This window comes from Lonchura striata, chromosome 1A (assembly GCF_050655825.1).
Source record: "Lonchura striata isolate lonStrDom1 chromosome 1A, ASM5065582v1, whole genome shotgun sequence".
Classification (NCBI taxonomy): domain Eukaryota; kingdom Metazoa; phylum Chordata; class Aves; order Passeriformes; family Estrildidae; genus Lonchura; species Lonchura striata.
The window spans coordinates 47,958,802-47,973,958 of record NC_140741.1 but is presented as its reverse complement, the minus strand read 5'-3'; the positions used below and the strand labels follow the sequence as shown (position 1 = coordinate 47,973,958).

Here is a 15,157-nt window from a genome sequence, read left to right as displayed (position 1 = left end):
AAAAATTGTTCAGTGACCATAGCTGTATGATCTTAATTGTCAATCTACAATGTATGATACGTGTGTATCTCCTTCCTGTCTTTATATATGCTTTCACTAAATACCAGTTTTGATTACCTGAAATTAAATATACAGTTAAATGTAATAACAATTCCAGTTAAATTTTTTATGCTTTCATTACAGTAGATATGGTATCAGCAAAATATCTCAGCTCTTTGAACAACATTGATGCATATATCAACATTTCTGATTGATATCTGAATAATACCTGTCTGCTTGAGATCTGGGCAGCTTATCTCAATCTTTTTAATATCTGAATTCATTACATATGTCTATTTATCCTAGAGGTTACTACCACATACTAGGAAATATTTCTCTGGGATGTTGGCAGCTTTCTAGCTCCACTGCAATTTAGGGTGGACAGCCAGACACTCATGACTCTGCCTACATTCCACAAAGAAATCTGAGAGCTGACCTGTATTTACACCCAGCTCCATCCCACAACACAAAGTTCCAGGCAGTAGACTCTGCTAAAGGGCCCAAATGTATTGGCTTATGGCCAATACACAACCCTGAGCAAGGGTACTCTTGACCCCCCCTCTGAAGTCAAGTCACTCAAAATCAGAAGAGTAAGATCCAAAGAGTAACAACTCAGTGGCACAAACAACTAGCAAGAAGGGGACTGAACTAGGGTTTCAGACCCAAGCTACCAGAAATCTAAAACATTTACCTTAGAGCAGCTACAAATAAAGCCAGCAAACAAAATGACAAAGCACTAGATAACAGGAACAGCTGGGAAGGCATGCATCCCCTGCTCAAAGCGATGTCCTAGCTACCATGCCAAAGATACTCTTGCTTTTTTCATCCCATTCTACATTCCATTGAATACTCCTGCTCAGAAGATAAATAAAAATACTCAAGTCCAAGTGGGTGGAAAACCCATGTGTTTCTTAGTGATTCCCTGGCTGTCACTGGAAGAAAAAGTCACCAGTTTGAGCAGCCTTGGTGTCTCCTAATGCAGCCAACAAAAAGGTGAATTAACTAAAGAAAAGTGTCAGGCAGACTGGCTCTTCTGCCGCACATTCTCCACAATCACCACCTTCTCTCCATGAGAAACTAAGGCAAAACAGATTTCTCTGGTCTCTCACTCTTGCTCAACACTTAAAAATTTCATTGAGTCATGACCTTGGTGTGACGCTTATGAAGTAATTGGATTCTATTCCAGTTCTTCCCTTTTCTGAAGGGCAACAAGGATTCCATTTTAGTAAGGAAAAATCCTGGATACCACTGAAAGTGGGCAAATAGGTTGCAAATAATCTGATTTTTTTTTGAGAATGAAACACCAAGTGGAAGGTGCCTTAATTTTCTAGGTTTATAGTAAAATGGTGTCTAGTACAAACACAGTTAGCAATGACTGGTAAAATAAAGAATAAAGATCAGTCAGCATATTATCCCTCTGACAATAGCAAGCAGCCACAGAGCTGGCTGAAGAGACATCTGAGGGGAAGGACAGTGATGCATATTCTTGTACAGCCTCAAAACTTCTAGCAGCCTGTAGCTAAAGAAGCTTTCTAAGCCAAATGTCTTATCTACCTTCTATGTATCTTGAGAGGCTTTTTTTTTTTGTCACTTTGCATGACTTTATTTTTAATATATTTTCATCTTGCTTCCTCATGACAATGGTTCATTATGTACTGATTAAAATTGATTTTCCTTTTAGCTTCCAGAGTTGTCATTAATTCATTAACAATTGTTCATCATTCATCTTCCCCATGTCACCTGAGATTGCAGAGATTTTTCTTCTACCTCAAGTACCTTTACACAGAAATCTTTCCATTATGTTTGACCATCTATGTTACACTTCCTGCTATTTTCAGTGTCCTTTCTGGGAGGAATGTATCATAGTTGCATGTACAGAAACACTCTTACTACATGTTTATACAGCAGTACAATACTACTTCTTTTGTTAATTATTCTTTTCCTAAGAACTCCCAAGTGTCTGTAGGTCTTTGACCATCACTGAACACTGAGATGGGATTTTCAGGCAATGATCAACAAGGACACTAGGGTTTTTCCCAGCACAATGTAGCTCTTTCCAAGTTCATAATTGCAAGCTTGCTAGTTGCATTTTTTTTCCTCAACGCCTCATTTCTCATTTATTGATTTTTGGATTTCATCTGCTATTTTATTAACCATCCAGTAAAATAAGCTCCTTCTCAACACTTTAGTCAATTTTTGCTGCTACCATTGCAAGGACTCAAGTACCAACCCCTCACCACATTATTTCCCTATTTTCAGTGACATTAGTAGATTTAAAAATCCAGCAAACAAACCAACCAAATAAAAAAAAAAAAAACAACCCCCAAACAAAAAAAACCCACCAAAAATCACAGGCCTCAGGATTCCAGTGACTCAGCATCTCCTCTCTAATAAATCACTGATTTCATCTTTTCCCTGGCCTCTTTCACCCACTACTGATCTACAAAATTACTCTTCCTCTTTTCTATGACAGTTTATACAACGATTATGAAAGTTTATGAACTTCAGTGATGGACTTCATAAAAAGGCCACCAGGACCGATCAATCTGTTATATTGCTTACTTTATTGTTTAGGGTTTTTTCATCACCACATGCAATTTTAATATTTGAAATCTTATCTTCCCTTAATGATTTAAAGGTAAATAAGACTTGGAAAAATCACCATCTATCGGTATGTAAGGAATGTTATTTCATTAATGAAACATATCTCTAAGATAGTAAGCATTAAATGAAGATTTAAGATATACTCTATTTATTGTGAGGAGAACAAAACAATAACGCCAGTTTACCAGCAAAAAGAGAACAATCCTTGTACATTACCTCCTTACAGTCTTTTACAATTGGCTGCATCATGGTAAGGTCCTGATGACTGCCACCCATGGCACTACTTGTACTCTTGTTTCTTGCATGGCCTTTCTTAAAAGGAGTTCTTCCACCAGACTGGAATTCCTTAGTTGGAGATGTTGGTGAAGTAGACAGTACTAGTGTTTTCAATGCTGCTACTTCAGCCTGAAGGACATCAATCTTCACAGGGTAGAGAGGAATAAAGTCGTTAACAAAAAATATATTAGTTTATAAATACATTAAATCAATTAAAAACATCTCCAGCTATTTCATTGCAAATCAAAATTTCATCTTACAACAGTAGTAATACACAGATGCCTAGGCAATTGCATAATGTAGTAGCACTGGCTTCCTATGCACCTTGCTGGCTGACATGACACTGAAACACCGTGCCCATGGGTGGTCACTAAGAATATGTCAAGCAACACAAAACAACTGAGTATATACTCTAAAAATGTATACAGGTAATCCTCTACCTATATCTGTATGATTCACACTTCAGATTTAAAACCATGTGAAAATACAAAGCAAACAAGTTGGGAAAAACTCACCTTTCCTTGTGCTTCTTTTAACTGTTTTTCTGCTGCAGCTTGTTTGACATTTGCTTCTTTAACCATTTTGTGTGCTTCCTATAAGAGATGTTTAGCTAGTATAAATGCTTCACACAAATTTATGAAAAATCCAACAACTAATTATAAACTTTTGCTTCATGAAGACTACTTGTTGACTATTAAGATTTGCAATAGTCTGAAATGAAATAGCTAGGTTAAAAAAAAAAAATCGCTACAAATCTATGATTTTGATTCATCATTTGCCAACTAAGGTTCTCCTTGATCCTGAGCCCAAATTCAGAAATTCAGCAACTCCACCTACCCCACTGCAGCAGGAACAATACCTGTCATGAACACCAGGCTCCAATCACGCTTCAGTGGCTGACCCCCAGGAGAAAGATTCAACCAATAGCAACAAAAGCAACATAGGCACAGTAGCACATTCAAAAGAACTTCTCCCTTCTTGCAGCCAGAACAACCAGTTTTAGACAACTGTAAATTTTGGCATGAAGGAACCAGTCAAACAACTACGTAGTCTAAATTCTTGCCATCAATAAAACAGACAAATCAGCATAAAAATACTTCATTATTTAATAAATATTTTTAAGTAGAATGGAAAAAGCACTAATAAAACAATCCAAGTAAAGCAACAAGGCTAGCCAATAAAGAAGCATAAAAGGACTGAGGGTTTTTCCAACATCCTTTTATCTTATAACTCTAAGCCTTTTGTCTGTATAATGTATTTGTTTAGGCTCTGATCCAGCAATTTGTGCCTATGATCAAATTACTGTTCTCACGTGGTACTTACTGAAGGCAACCAAAATCGAAATATCAGAGCCACCAAGCAAATTACTTGGGATAAGATCCTTTTCATATCTGTAAAGCGCCTAGCACATCTGGACACTATATAAATAAAACAAAAAAGTTCATACATTGTCATACCAAAAGATCTGGCTCCCACTAGCATACAACACAGCTGTATAGTATGGGTTTGTAAAATTCTCATAAGTAACAAGACACATGCAGGAATGGGAACATACACATTTATACAATGTGTACAAATACATTTAACATTGACCATGCAGTTTCTGCTTAGTGATGCATCTTTGAAAGCAAAGCATGTTACTGTGCTATTACAGTGTAATAACGTGATATATGCACCCAGCTGTGCAAAACAAGTCTCAATCCTCCACTGGGATGCAACAATATAAGCCCTAGCATATCCATTTATATGGCTGCTGAAATTAGTGGGATCCAAAATTAAACATGAATTCAAGGGCTGCAGATCCCAGTGCAAAAAATCAATAAACCTCACCACTGGGTCTTGTTAGAGCCTCTAAGTGAAATCAAATCACAAAAGAAAACTTAGGGTAACATGCCTATAACAGTCTGGACAATTCAAACTCGAACTATTATTACTGATAAACTGTATTTCAAACATATTTTTAACAAACTGACGCTGTTCTAAGCAATTCAATTTCATAATTTAAAAAATTTCACTGATAACTTTCCTTTTATTCCTGCACAGTTAAAATACCTGTCCGACATTTTCCTCCCCCCAGCATACACAAGTATTTATACTATAAAATACCCTTCCACTCTTCTATTTATTGTTTTACACAAAGGAAGTGCATAATATTTTAAGTAACCTTGCTCTACCAGGATGTACTTTGTAATTTGATTTTCAAATGTTTAATAGAGCTTTTATACAACATCATAGGCTTAAACACTGCTTCTGAAACATACCTAATGTTGTATCTTTATGCATACACTGAAAGCCTATACTTACAATTTAGTAAATGTATAAATCATCCATGGACTATGAAATTTATTCTGACAGATAAAGATACCACAATTTAGGCCCAAAGCATTCCTATATATATTCCTAAGATAAAATCAGAACTGATCCAACTTCAAGTTATGGATTTAGCATTCTATTTCTATGTAGTACAATCTCACAATCTTTGCTAGTACTACTGCCTTTTCCTCAAATGCAAAGGTCCCACTGAAACTTCAGGCTTCTCACTTCGTAACCAAGTTTCAGCCCGGTGCATCACACAGCACTAATGCTTCTTTTGAAGCCTGTGGGTGTGACATCCTGCCAGAGCCAAAATTCAGAAGCTGAAAGCATGGTTAAGCTATGTACTTGCTACCTCCATTCATCTGGAAATACATTAGTTTTTTTATTTAGTCACTATGGCAACCCCAAATTTAGCTCTTATCTAGATAGCCTTGTTGTCAGACAGAGAAGCGGTCTCAAAATAGTTATGCCAAAAAATAAGCTGATTTATTTCCCTTATTTTCTTCATTTTGTGTCTAGGCAGATTGACAAGCACAATACGGTGTCTCGCATCTAAGTGAAAAGTCTGCTGCTTTCTCTTAAGCCTCTGCTTCAACACACCCAAGTCTTCAGGACACAAATCCTTTTATGCACTTATTGCAGAAAAATTCAGCATACAATATACTGCTTCTATATAAAACATCTGGCTCAGCTTCTCTTAAGTATATCACATCGAAGACTCCAACAAACCTCAAACAGACTAGCTGTAAGTTCTTCCAATTCCTGTCCAAGTTGATCTCGCACTTTAGAAAGCCTTTCACATTCTTCATCTTTTAACTTCAGCTCCTATGGAAAATTGAAAGTTATTTATTCTGACTTAGAGTAGTAATTTGGCCTTTTAAAGCTAATACCACAAGAGACGAGGGACAAAAAATAAAAGCAAATAATCAGAGGAGCATAAAACCTTTGCTAAACAGAGACTTTCAAAATAGTCATCATAACACCAAAAGCAATTAAATTAATGCTATGCATATATAGCTGTTTCTTCCTGCTGTACAAAATTACACCAGGACAATCCAATGTATACCTAAGCTAAACACCAACACTTCCAAAATACGCTGAAGTAAAAACATCTTTTTTCCCTGTAAGTATAAAAAGCTGTATTCACATAAAATATAGATCAAATTAATTACTGGGGCAGACAGAACACCAGTTCATCTACCCATTCATTAAAATATGCTTTAAAAAAAAATAAATTTCTTATAAAAAATTAAAAGCACTGGCTCAGGACTGCAATTCTAAACAAATCTTAAAACATATTTTACTATATAGACTGTATCCCAAATATCTCCTCATGATGTTTCTAAAATTATCCTTTAATTATATCCTTGCCCTTGTTTATGCAGATCTATAAATAAAATTAAAGCTACTTAATGAAATTTAAAATGTTAGTGTCCACCCCACTACAATTTAAGTGAATGTCTAACCATAACCATTTTTACAGTAAGATTTTAACACAGATTTGGCAGTATAATGGTTACATATGCCCAATCTCATCGGTACTGAGGATATAGTGGGGTACTTTGCAGAGAAGTATAAAAAGGCTAACAAGAAATTTGAAAGTTTTCTCCCTTTCAGTATCCATTAAACCCTGGAATCGCTTGCAGAAAGAGAAGGATGTAGAGCTAAAGTAAATGAAAGAAAAGTAGCCAATTCTGACCTTTCAAACTCTCTTTGGCCCTAGCTCCCTTCTCATCCCCATCCATCTCCTCTTTCTCCACTTCTCCCTGTCAAGAAAGGTATTACACTGCCATCGTTCCTGAAATGCAAGACCAAAGACTGTCACTAGTAGGTTAAAGATTTCAAATACAATCTAGCAGTGATTTGCTTTGAAAACCTCCTCAAGCCAGTAAAAAATAGTTGCCTTCAGAAAACTGTGGGAGGCCAGTCACAAGAGAGTCATAAAAAAAGGCCCAAATGGCAGCTTCTCTTGTGTTTTTGGAAGGTGGTTAGTATTTCCTCCAAAGTCTTCATGACTGAAGTAATGTTGCATACAACTACATGGGAAACTATATCTTGCCTTGTAGCATGCTGGTAATTAGGTCTTGGTCTCAATTTTGGCAGCAAAATTGGCAATAGATTTTTATGTAAGGTGAAGGGTCCTGTTTGACTTCACGTCCTAGACTGGACAAGAGTTTACGGACTCTTCTAGAATCATTTAATATCAGAGGCATTACTCTAGCCTTCTTTTATTTGGTTTTAACTTTGAACATTTTGATTGATTTTTAGTCTAGTTTGTTTGTCATTTGGATTTTTTTTTGCTTCAATATGCAACTATTTTGTGAGGTACCACTTAAATTATGGGGATTTTTCCAAACATGGTATTTCTCAAATTCTATTCAAATCTTACTTGTTAACTACTACTCCACACATAGTGACCTATCTCTTTCTCCAAAAAAACCCTGCAAAGGCAGCAGGAAAATAGCTACAGATGAGGCATGAGAAAAAGAAATGAATACAAAAAGCTAAACACACACACAAAAAAAAAAAAAAAAAAAAAGAAGAGGTTAATAAAAGGATGGGGGGGAAATTCAATTATTTTGTATTGGTTTAAAGTATTTCTGATATAAAGTATGGTTCTTAATCAGGAAATGGAATATTCTGATGCAAAATGCTTAAAGCTCAAAAAAGATTTTAAACTTTTCCTATAAATGCAGAGGAAACATCAACATTTCCTTTGGTTTACTTCCCTGATTTATAAGGATACTGCTATGTATGTCTTTAAAGCAGGTTGTATCAATATTCAGGTCAAGAGCTGTCAAACTAGCAATGCAAGTAAAACAACCCCAGGTTTACCTACCACTACTGATACACTACTTACTTTCAACAATTACATTTTGCCTGCAACTGGAAAGATTAGGAGAGATTAGATTAAAATTTAGGCAGATGAGTAGAGTTTCTTAACAAAGAGACAACAGCAGGCAGTCTACTACACATGGCTGTTTAGCTGGATTTGTCAAACACCAGGCAAGTTTCCATGACATGGTTCAGGAGAAGCATAATATAAGACATTTTTTTTGTCAAGCAAAGTTAAGCTCAGGTTTTTTAGGTAGGGCAGAAATAAAGAGCGCCCAAAGCAAAAAGCTTAGCAGTTACCAGAAACATTACTACTGCCTGTGACTTAAAGGCATTACTAGAGACTTCCAAGCCATAGACAATAAAGAAGCAGAAAAGACAACTCTGTGTGCTAGACTAACCATTAATGTTGCAGTCCTTTACACATTACTGTTCTGAAAAGGTAACTACATGAAGATGAGGAACTATTTTAAAGCACACTAAGAACACACATAAGGCAAGAAAAAAAATTACCTTTCATGGAAAAAAAAAAATCTTACAGTTAAAAAAAAAGCCTGTATCAAAGGGTCATATTGTTGTTTAGTTCTCTTTGACCTTCTCAGACTATAGGGTGGGTATTCAAAAAGAACTGTGAGATAAGAATTGCAAATCACTGTTTCAAAACCATTCACTCTACATGCTAGGAAGAAAATTATCCTACATCTAACTAAGCAATTTAACCAAGTCAGAACTAGACATATAATACCAAGGGAAAAACATTTTCTACAGATATCACCTAATTTCTGAACTGTGGGATACTGCTGAATTCTGAAGTTGTCAAAGAAGTACTTATATTAAATGCACTCCTATTTGACTCGTCTTCACTCAGCACACAAGTTTAAAAAGCTACATAAAAATCAGTCCTTTGCAACCAGATTCACAAGGGAGTGATATGATGTGACAGAAGATCCAGAATCTCCCTTCAAACTTAGCATAATTTCACAAACTATCAAATTATCTTATGGTGTGGGTGAAGATGTTTCTATTTTGCTTTCATGTAGTTTTCTTTCTGCTTGCCTGAGAAAATTTCTCTGCCTACAATGCACTGCAATGGCATAAAAAGTGAGGGAACTTTCATCAAAGGCAGCCTCAGAGAATCAATACATCTTCAACCATTCCAAGCCTGTGACCTTACAATTCAACTGCAATTTTATTTTATTAAAGATTGAAAGCATACATTTCAGTACAGTTCTAATGCATCCTCATTTTTATGGTTAACTTATACGAAATATAAGACAATATAAAATAGAAAATTTTAAATGCTGAATAGTACTGTACAGTACCACTGGAATTCCTGGGTAGTTATTGTGAACTTGTTTAATGATTAATCCATGCAGAGTTTTAAAACATTATGCAGATCTGAAGTCATGAGATCAAATTGTAACACTCAGTTTGTTTCTGAGATGAAAAATGTAAACAGAAATTAAAGCCTTTAAAAGAAAATTCTAAATCTGAGAATCCGGCTCTCAAACTATGTTGAAATTGATAGTACATTCTATACCATCACCTCTGTCACAAGAATTACTGTATCATGGGAAAACCAGTCAATTGTACTCTACCAGGAAAATTTAATTTATTCACATTTTATCACTAAAAGTCAAACATGGTTTTACCTGCTACTAATTGTACAGATCTTACTCTAAAAGATCATGGGAATCATGGAAACCAAACTTGTTACCATCATCACTGACAGACTGCTCCTTCCTCATCAAAGAGGGCTAAAACATCAGTTTCTTTGACCAGGAAATAGGTTTGGGTCGAATCACACAAAAATTCAAGAAAAACATGACTACAAAATGCTAAAGCTCAGAAACTACAGATAAGCTATCCAAAACACATGCAGTATGCTGGTTAATTCAGATGAAAAGCAAAAAGTATTTCCTCCCAAGGACTCCACTAAATTTGTATATCAAGAAATACCATGTATTATAATACCATCACTATTCTCTGGGAAGCTATCTACATGTGGCTGACCTGTGACCAATAGACCACAGTGACAGAGCTCGGTGCAAACATGGCAGAGAAAATACAAATGCATAGAGACGTGAGGACATGGGGTCCTAGGCACTACAGTCACAAAGTCTTTGAACACCTTCTCAATTTCCCTGATGCTGCTTTAGAAGATTAGTGAAACAGGAAGGGTTCAGATGATCTAAAGCAAACACTACTCATCTCCACCTTTATAGTATACCTGGAAATTATGAGTTCAGTGAAAAAATAAGCAAAAAAATTATCTGAATTGTCTCAAAGATTGAAAAATAACTGTCATTTTAATTAAGGGAGCATTTTAAGGCAAATGTAAAATTTTAAATGCCCCATTAGTACAGAATTCAGCACTGCTGCTAGCCTCTGACCCAACCTTCCTCCCAATCTTATGACATGATCTTATGCTGCAACTGATTTAGATTGAAGTAGAAAGTGTATTTTTCTCTCATCAAGATAGAAACTTTTGAAATACTTTTTTTTTTTTTTTACACTCAAGCAGGAAAAAAAATACTTATTCGATTACTGAATAATGTATTCAGGAACCAGATTGAAATGTCTAACAACTAGATGGCATACATACATTATCTAATAAAAAAAAAACTCACAGCACCTTAAGAAAAAAGTTGTACTCTAAGTAAAGTAGAAAAAAAAAAATCAGTGAATCCCTAAGGTTTCATTTTCCTTTCTAGTTCCCTTTCTGATCACAACTGCAACAATTTCAAAACAATCTTTAATGTATACTATGATAGCACACAGTTTGAGCAGGAAATTTGGAACAAATGAAAAATGCAAAATAGCAAATTTGCATTTACTTTGTTCACTCTCTGTAGCCTGTAAAGCTTCAAGTGCAAATTGTAATTCTCATTTTTCTCACTAGTAAACAGCAGAGAATTACAGAGAATTTAAAGCCATTACACAAAAGACAACCACCTATTCATTACATCTCTAGGGGATTTGAACTGAGTCCTCATCAACAGAAGCGAGTGTGCTTGGAAACAGAAGTTTCAAGACTGCATGACATGAATATCACAGAGAGGATAGAGCACTATGTGAACAACCATGAGTTTTGGAGGAAAGATACCAGAGATGAGTTAGGAACAGGAAAAAGTAGTCCTCATGCAGGAAGAGAAAGAAAGTGAGTATAATGGAAGGAATAGGGTTTATGGTTGTACTGTTTGTACAGATCCCTGCCGTGACTAAGCAATTCTGAAACAGTGCAAGTTTAGAAAGACAAGCAAAGCAAGTAACCTCTCCAGTATAACACTGGTAAGAATCACATGAAGAGTTGAGAATTAGCAAGAACTCTGACATTAACAGTCTCAAGTGAGTGCTGAATTGCTTCTGTTAAGACCACACAAAGAGCTTGAAAACACATAACATGCAGTTAAGTATGTCCTAGCAGCCTTCATACCACTTCCTTAAGAACAGTCTTAACAAATTTTAGAGTGAAATAGGAAACATTTCCATCTTTAAGAGTCAAAGTGGTATACATTGGAATAAGATTTTTGTATCATTCCAAGCACATCCAAGTTGTGGTTTTCAAGTACACGAGCTGTAATTTCATATACTGTAAAGAAGAGCTTTTCTAAAGTTTGGATGTTAATTTGTTCTTATTTTCTGGGGTTCCAAGTTTAACTGCTAGGATTATATATTCACATGCAAGGTCCTCAAGTTTAGCTCAGGTTAATGTTTTCTTTCAGTGGTCAAAAGCTAAGCAAACACACATTAGCAAAGAAAGCCACTACTCAGCAATACAACAGAAAAAGTAATGTCTGAATCCATAGGTAAGGTTCACTATGACAGTAATGATGACTGCATCCAACAAGATAAGGTAACAAACAGAGGGTAGCAAGTTCAAACACAAGATGAGCTTAAACCTAAACAAGAATGGAATCACTAGAGAGGAAAGGGCACAGATACAAATAGCACAAAATCTACTCAAAAACTTAAGCACAAAGAAATGTTAAAATGACAAATAATGGCTTTGCATTTATATAGCACCATCCATCCAAACAAGACAAAGCGCTTTACAAATATTAATGAATTGAGACACAGTGTCTTCAAAGGTATCCATATTCAATTTGAAGTGTAGTGTAACAGTACTCTAAAGAACATCAGAGGCAGCATTCCCCTATGAAACACTTCTGTTTCTAAAGCATTTATAAATTCTACACATGCTACACTTTTAAACTCTAGAGGAAAGAAAACTCAAAAGGTATATAATCAGTGTCCATAAATACTTATTCAGTGACAACAGAATGACAGAAAATTACTCCTATTCTCAAATGTCAGAATGAAGGAAAGCCTACATTTCAAAAAGACTGTGTATATAACCAGATATTGCAGCAAAAGCTTCCATGGTTAAGTAGCAGCAACAGCACCAGAAAAAAAAACATTATCAAAGAATAATTCTAAGACATCAGCACTGCACTTGGAAAATTTTACATAAAATAATTACATCATAATAAATCTATAAGAAATTAGCAGACTTCAAGTGCACCTTCTGGCCTATCTATCATTCTGCAATATTAAAAACACTTTGAAGAGAGAAAAAGAGGGAGGAAACAAGACAACGAACCTTACCCTCTGAGCTTTTGCAAGTTCTTCTTTCAATCGCTCATAGCCCTTTTCTCTTACTTCCAGTACAGATGGGCTCCGTAAGTGAGATAAACTGTCTGTACTCAACCCAAAAATATCTTCATTTCCTTCAGCAACATCTGCTACTGTAGTAACCTGCAAAAGCTCTCTCTCTACGTTATTGCTCTCCTTCCTGGCATTACTGTGATTGAACGACCCACTCTGGGGTCCAGAGGTAGAACAAAGTACTGCGTCGGTAACATTGATGCTGGAAAGAAAGCAATATAAAATTCATTTATATAATACATTAAGAGTAATTATTTTAGAAATGGCAGTAATGATGTTGAATATATAGTTATGGACACAATTTAACATTGCAACATTGTAAATAATATTAAAATTGTATCTTTAATGAAGCAAATAGTTTATATGCAACAAACATCAATAAAAAGACACTTGGCATTTACCTGACACCTGATATTTCTCCACAATTCAGTTGTCTGGGAGATGAATAAACAGGTTGTGTAGGAAGGTCAGAAACATTTAATGCATTGGGTTGGATTGGTGTGGACACAACAGAAGGATGTGGTCGGTAGATTACACTGGGTGAGGTAGTTTGTTCCTGAGTCCCTGGCTCATTTACTCCAAGAAGATCTGGTGTAGTAGGCGAAGCGAGGTTCACTTCATGAAAGCCTTCCAAGGGGTCACTGGCCATAATAAAAGCCTCATTATATGAATCCCTAAAGGAAATAGTCACATTATCAGAAAGTAAACAGGAAATACTTAAATATACCTGACAGCTATTTGAATTTAAAAACCACTCAAATATGTTCAGAATACTTTGTGATAGAATAGAGACTGCCTACTCCAGCAAAAGTACAAACTTAACCACCAAAAAAATGGTTTTTCCCACCCATTGTACTCTGAGTCCAGAAGATCTAACAGCAGACTCCGCATCTAAATGGGATGATTAAATCAAGAACATACTCTATATCATAAAACAATGTCATTCTTAATATAATCTAGAGCTGTTTCATATAAAAAAAAATATATTTCATTCGTGAAAGAGGAGTAGAGCTGGGAATAGTGAAGAAAAAAAATTTCTAAACCTAAAACTTTCATTTTTCATCTCAATGAAGCAAATAATCAAGGACAGAAATCAGTGAACCTTTAAATAAATTACAGTCCACAGTGGGTTTGGCTCAATTACTCATCTGATCTTTTAGCAGTTAACTGAAATGACAGACTTTGCCAATAAGATTTCTCATGAAATATGATGGTGTATATTTAATACATCACATGATTAGTTAACATGACAATTGTGAACAAGTATACCAAAAATATATTACAGGCTAAAAGTACTATGAATTGGCAATTTCACTGACAATTTTTCAATTTATTTTTTAATTATGTATGCTTTTCATAAAATCAACAGAAAACATGTACAACACATGATTTTTACAAGTCCTACTTTCCAGCAATTTCTCAGAGATGACAAAAATCTTTGCATAATTCAGAACTGTATTTTGGAAGGAGTATGAAGAAATTTGTGAAAGAATTACTTAGCACTGATTATTCACTGCAATAAAAACCCCACCTTTTCCATGTTATATAAATACAGAAGAGAGAAAGTGCTCAAAAAGTTACCTAATCTGAAAAAAAAAATCTAAACAAAATAATACATTGTATTTTAGGGAGAAAGTTGCTTGGATCCTACACTTGAAAACACAAGGCAGGGAGAAAATCTAGAAAGATGATGGTCATAACCATGAAGAGAGGATGCCGTCAACTTACACATACATACATCCACTTCATTAGCTACTTCACAAAACACACAGGAAGACATCAAGAACAGAATCCCAAAATTCCATATGCAGTAATGTTTTAGTTAAATTAAGACCTTCTGGTCACCTTAAACTCAAAGAACACTATTCAAAACTGTTCTGCATCTCAAGGTTTGTGGTGTGTACACACCAGCGTAAAACAGGAGCTTTGACACATCAACAGGTACATATGGGAGAAATTCAACCATTCAGACAGCAAGAATATGTTAATTGCTGAAAAAAAAAAAGGAAAGGGAAAAAAAAATTCACCTCCCTCTAAGAAATTTAAGGGATGAAAAGGACCTTACATGAACAAGAAGGAATGTTTTTGTTTTGGGTTCCTTTTCTGCAGAAAATTTTATGCACAATTTTGTTTTATTTTGAACTATGAAGAGCAATTGCACAAATATAATTAATGCAGAAAAACACTGCCACAGCTTTGGGCTTTGAAGCTTTCCTGTAACAGACATGAAAAGCTTATTGTTGAGTTTAAGTAACTTTGGCAAATATTGCTGTTTGTTTTCCCTATAGTTCTTAACTATTAGAAGTCATATAATTACATGCTCTACATGATGATAAAGCCTGTGAATTAGACAAATTAAAATTAAGGAACTGATCCAGCTACAGGACTTTCTTTAAAATTTAATTTCAAGAATGTTTTC

General features: G+C 35.2%; 1 protein-coding gene across 6 annotated transcripts in view; it reads right to left on the bottom strand.

Annotated features, from left to right (window-relative positions):
• RAB3IP (RAB3A interacting protein) overlaps positions 1-15,157 on the bottom strand; it is a 32,660-nt gene that overhangs the window by 11,081 nt on the left and 6,422 nt on the right. For 4 of the 6 annotated variants that reach the window (XM_085569401.1, XM_021544257.3, XM_085569402.1 and 1 more), the window contains exons 2-6: positions 13,140-13,412; positions 12,679-12,940; positions 5,965-6,060; positions 3,435-3,512; positions 2,860-3,063 (exon numbers count right to left, since the gene is read on the bottom strand). In XM_085569401.1, coding sequence (XP_085425527.1) covers positions 2,860-3,063; positions 3,435-3,512; positions 5,965-6,060; positions 12,679-12,940; positions 13,140-13,387 — 888 coding nt within the window. In that variant the 5' untranslated portion in view covers positions 13,388-13,412. The remainder of the gene's footprint in view (positions 1-2,859; positions 3,064-3,434; positions 3,513-5,964; positions 6,061-12,678; positions 12,941-13,139; positions 13,413-15,157) is intronic. The other 2 variants (XM_085569403.1, XM_021544258.3) reach the window with 1 other exon arrangement.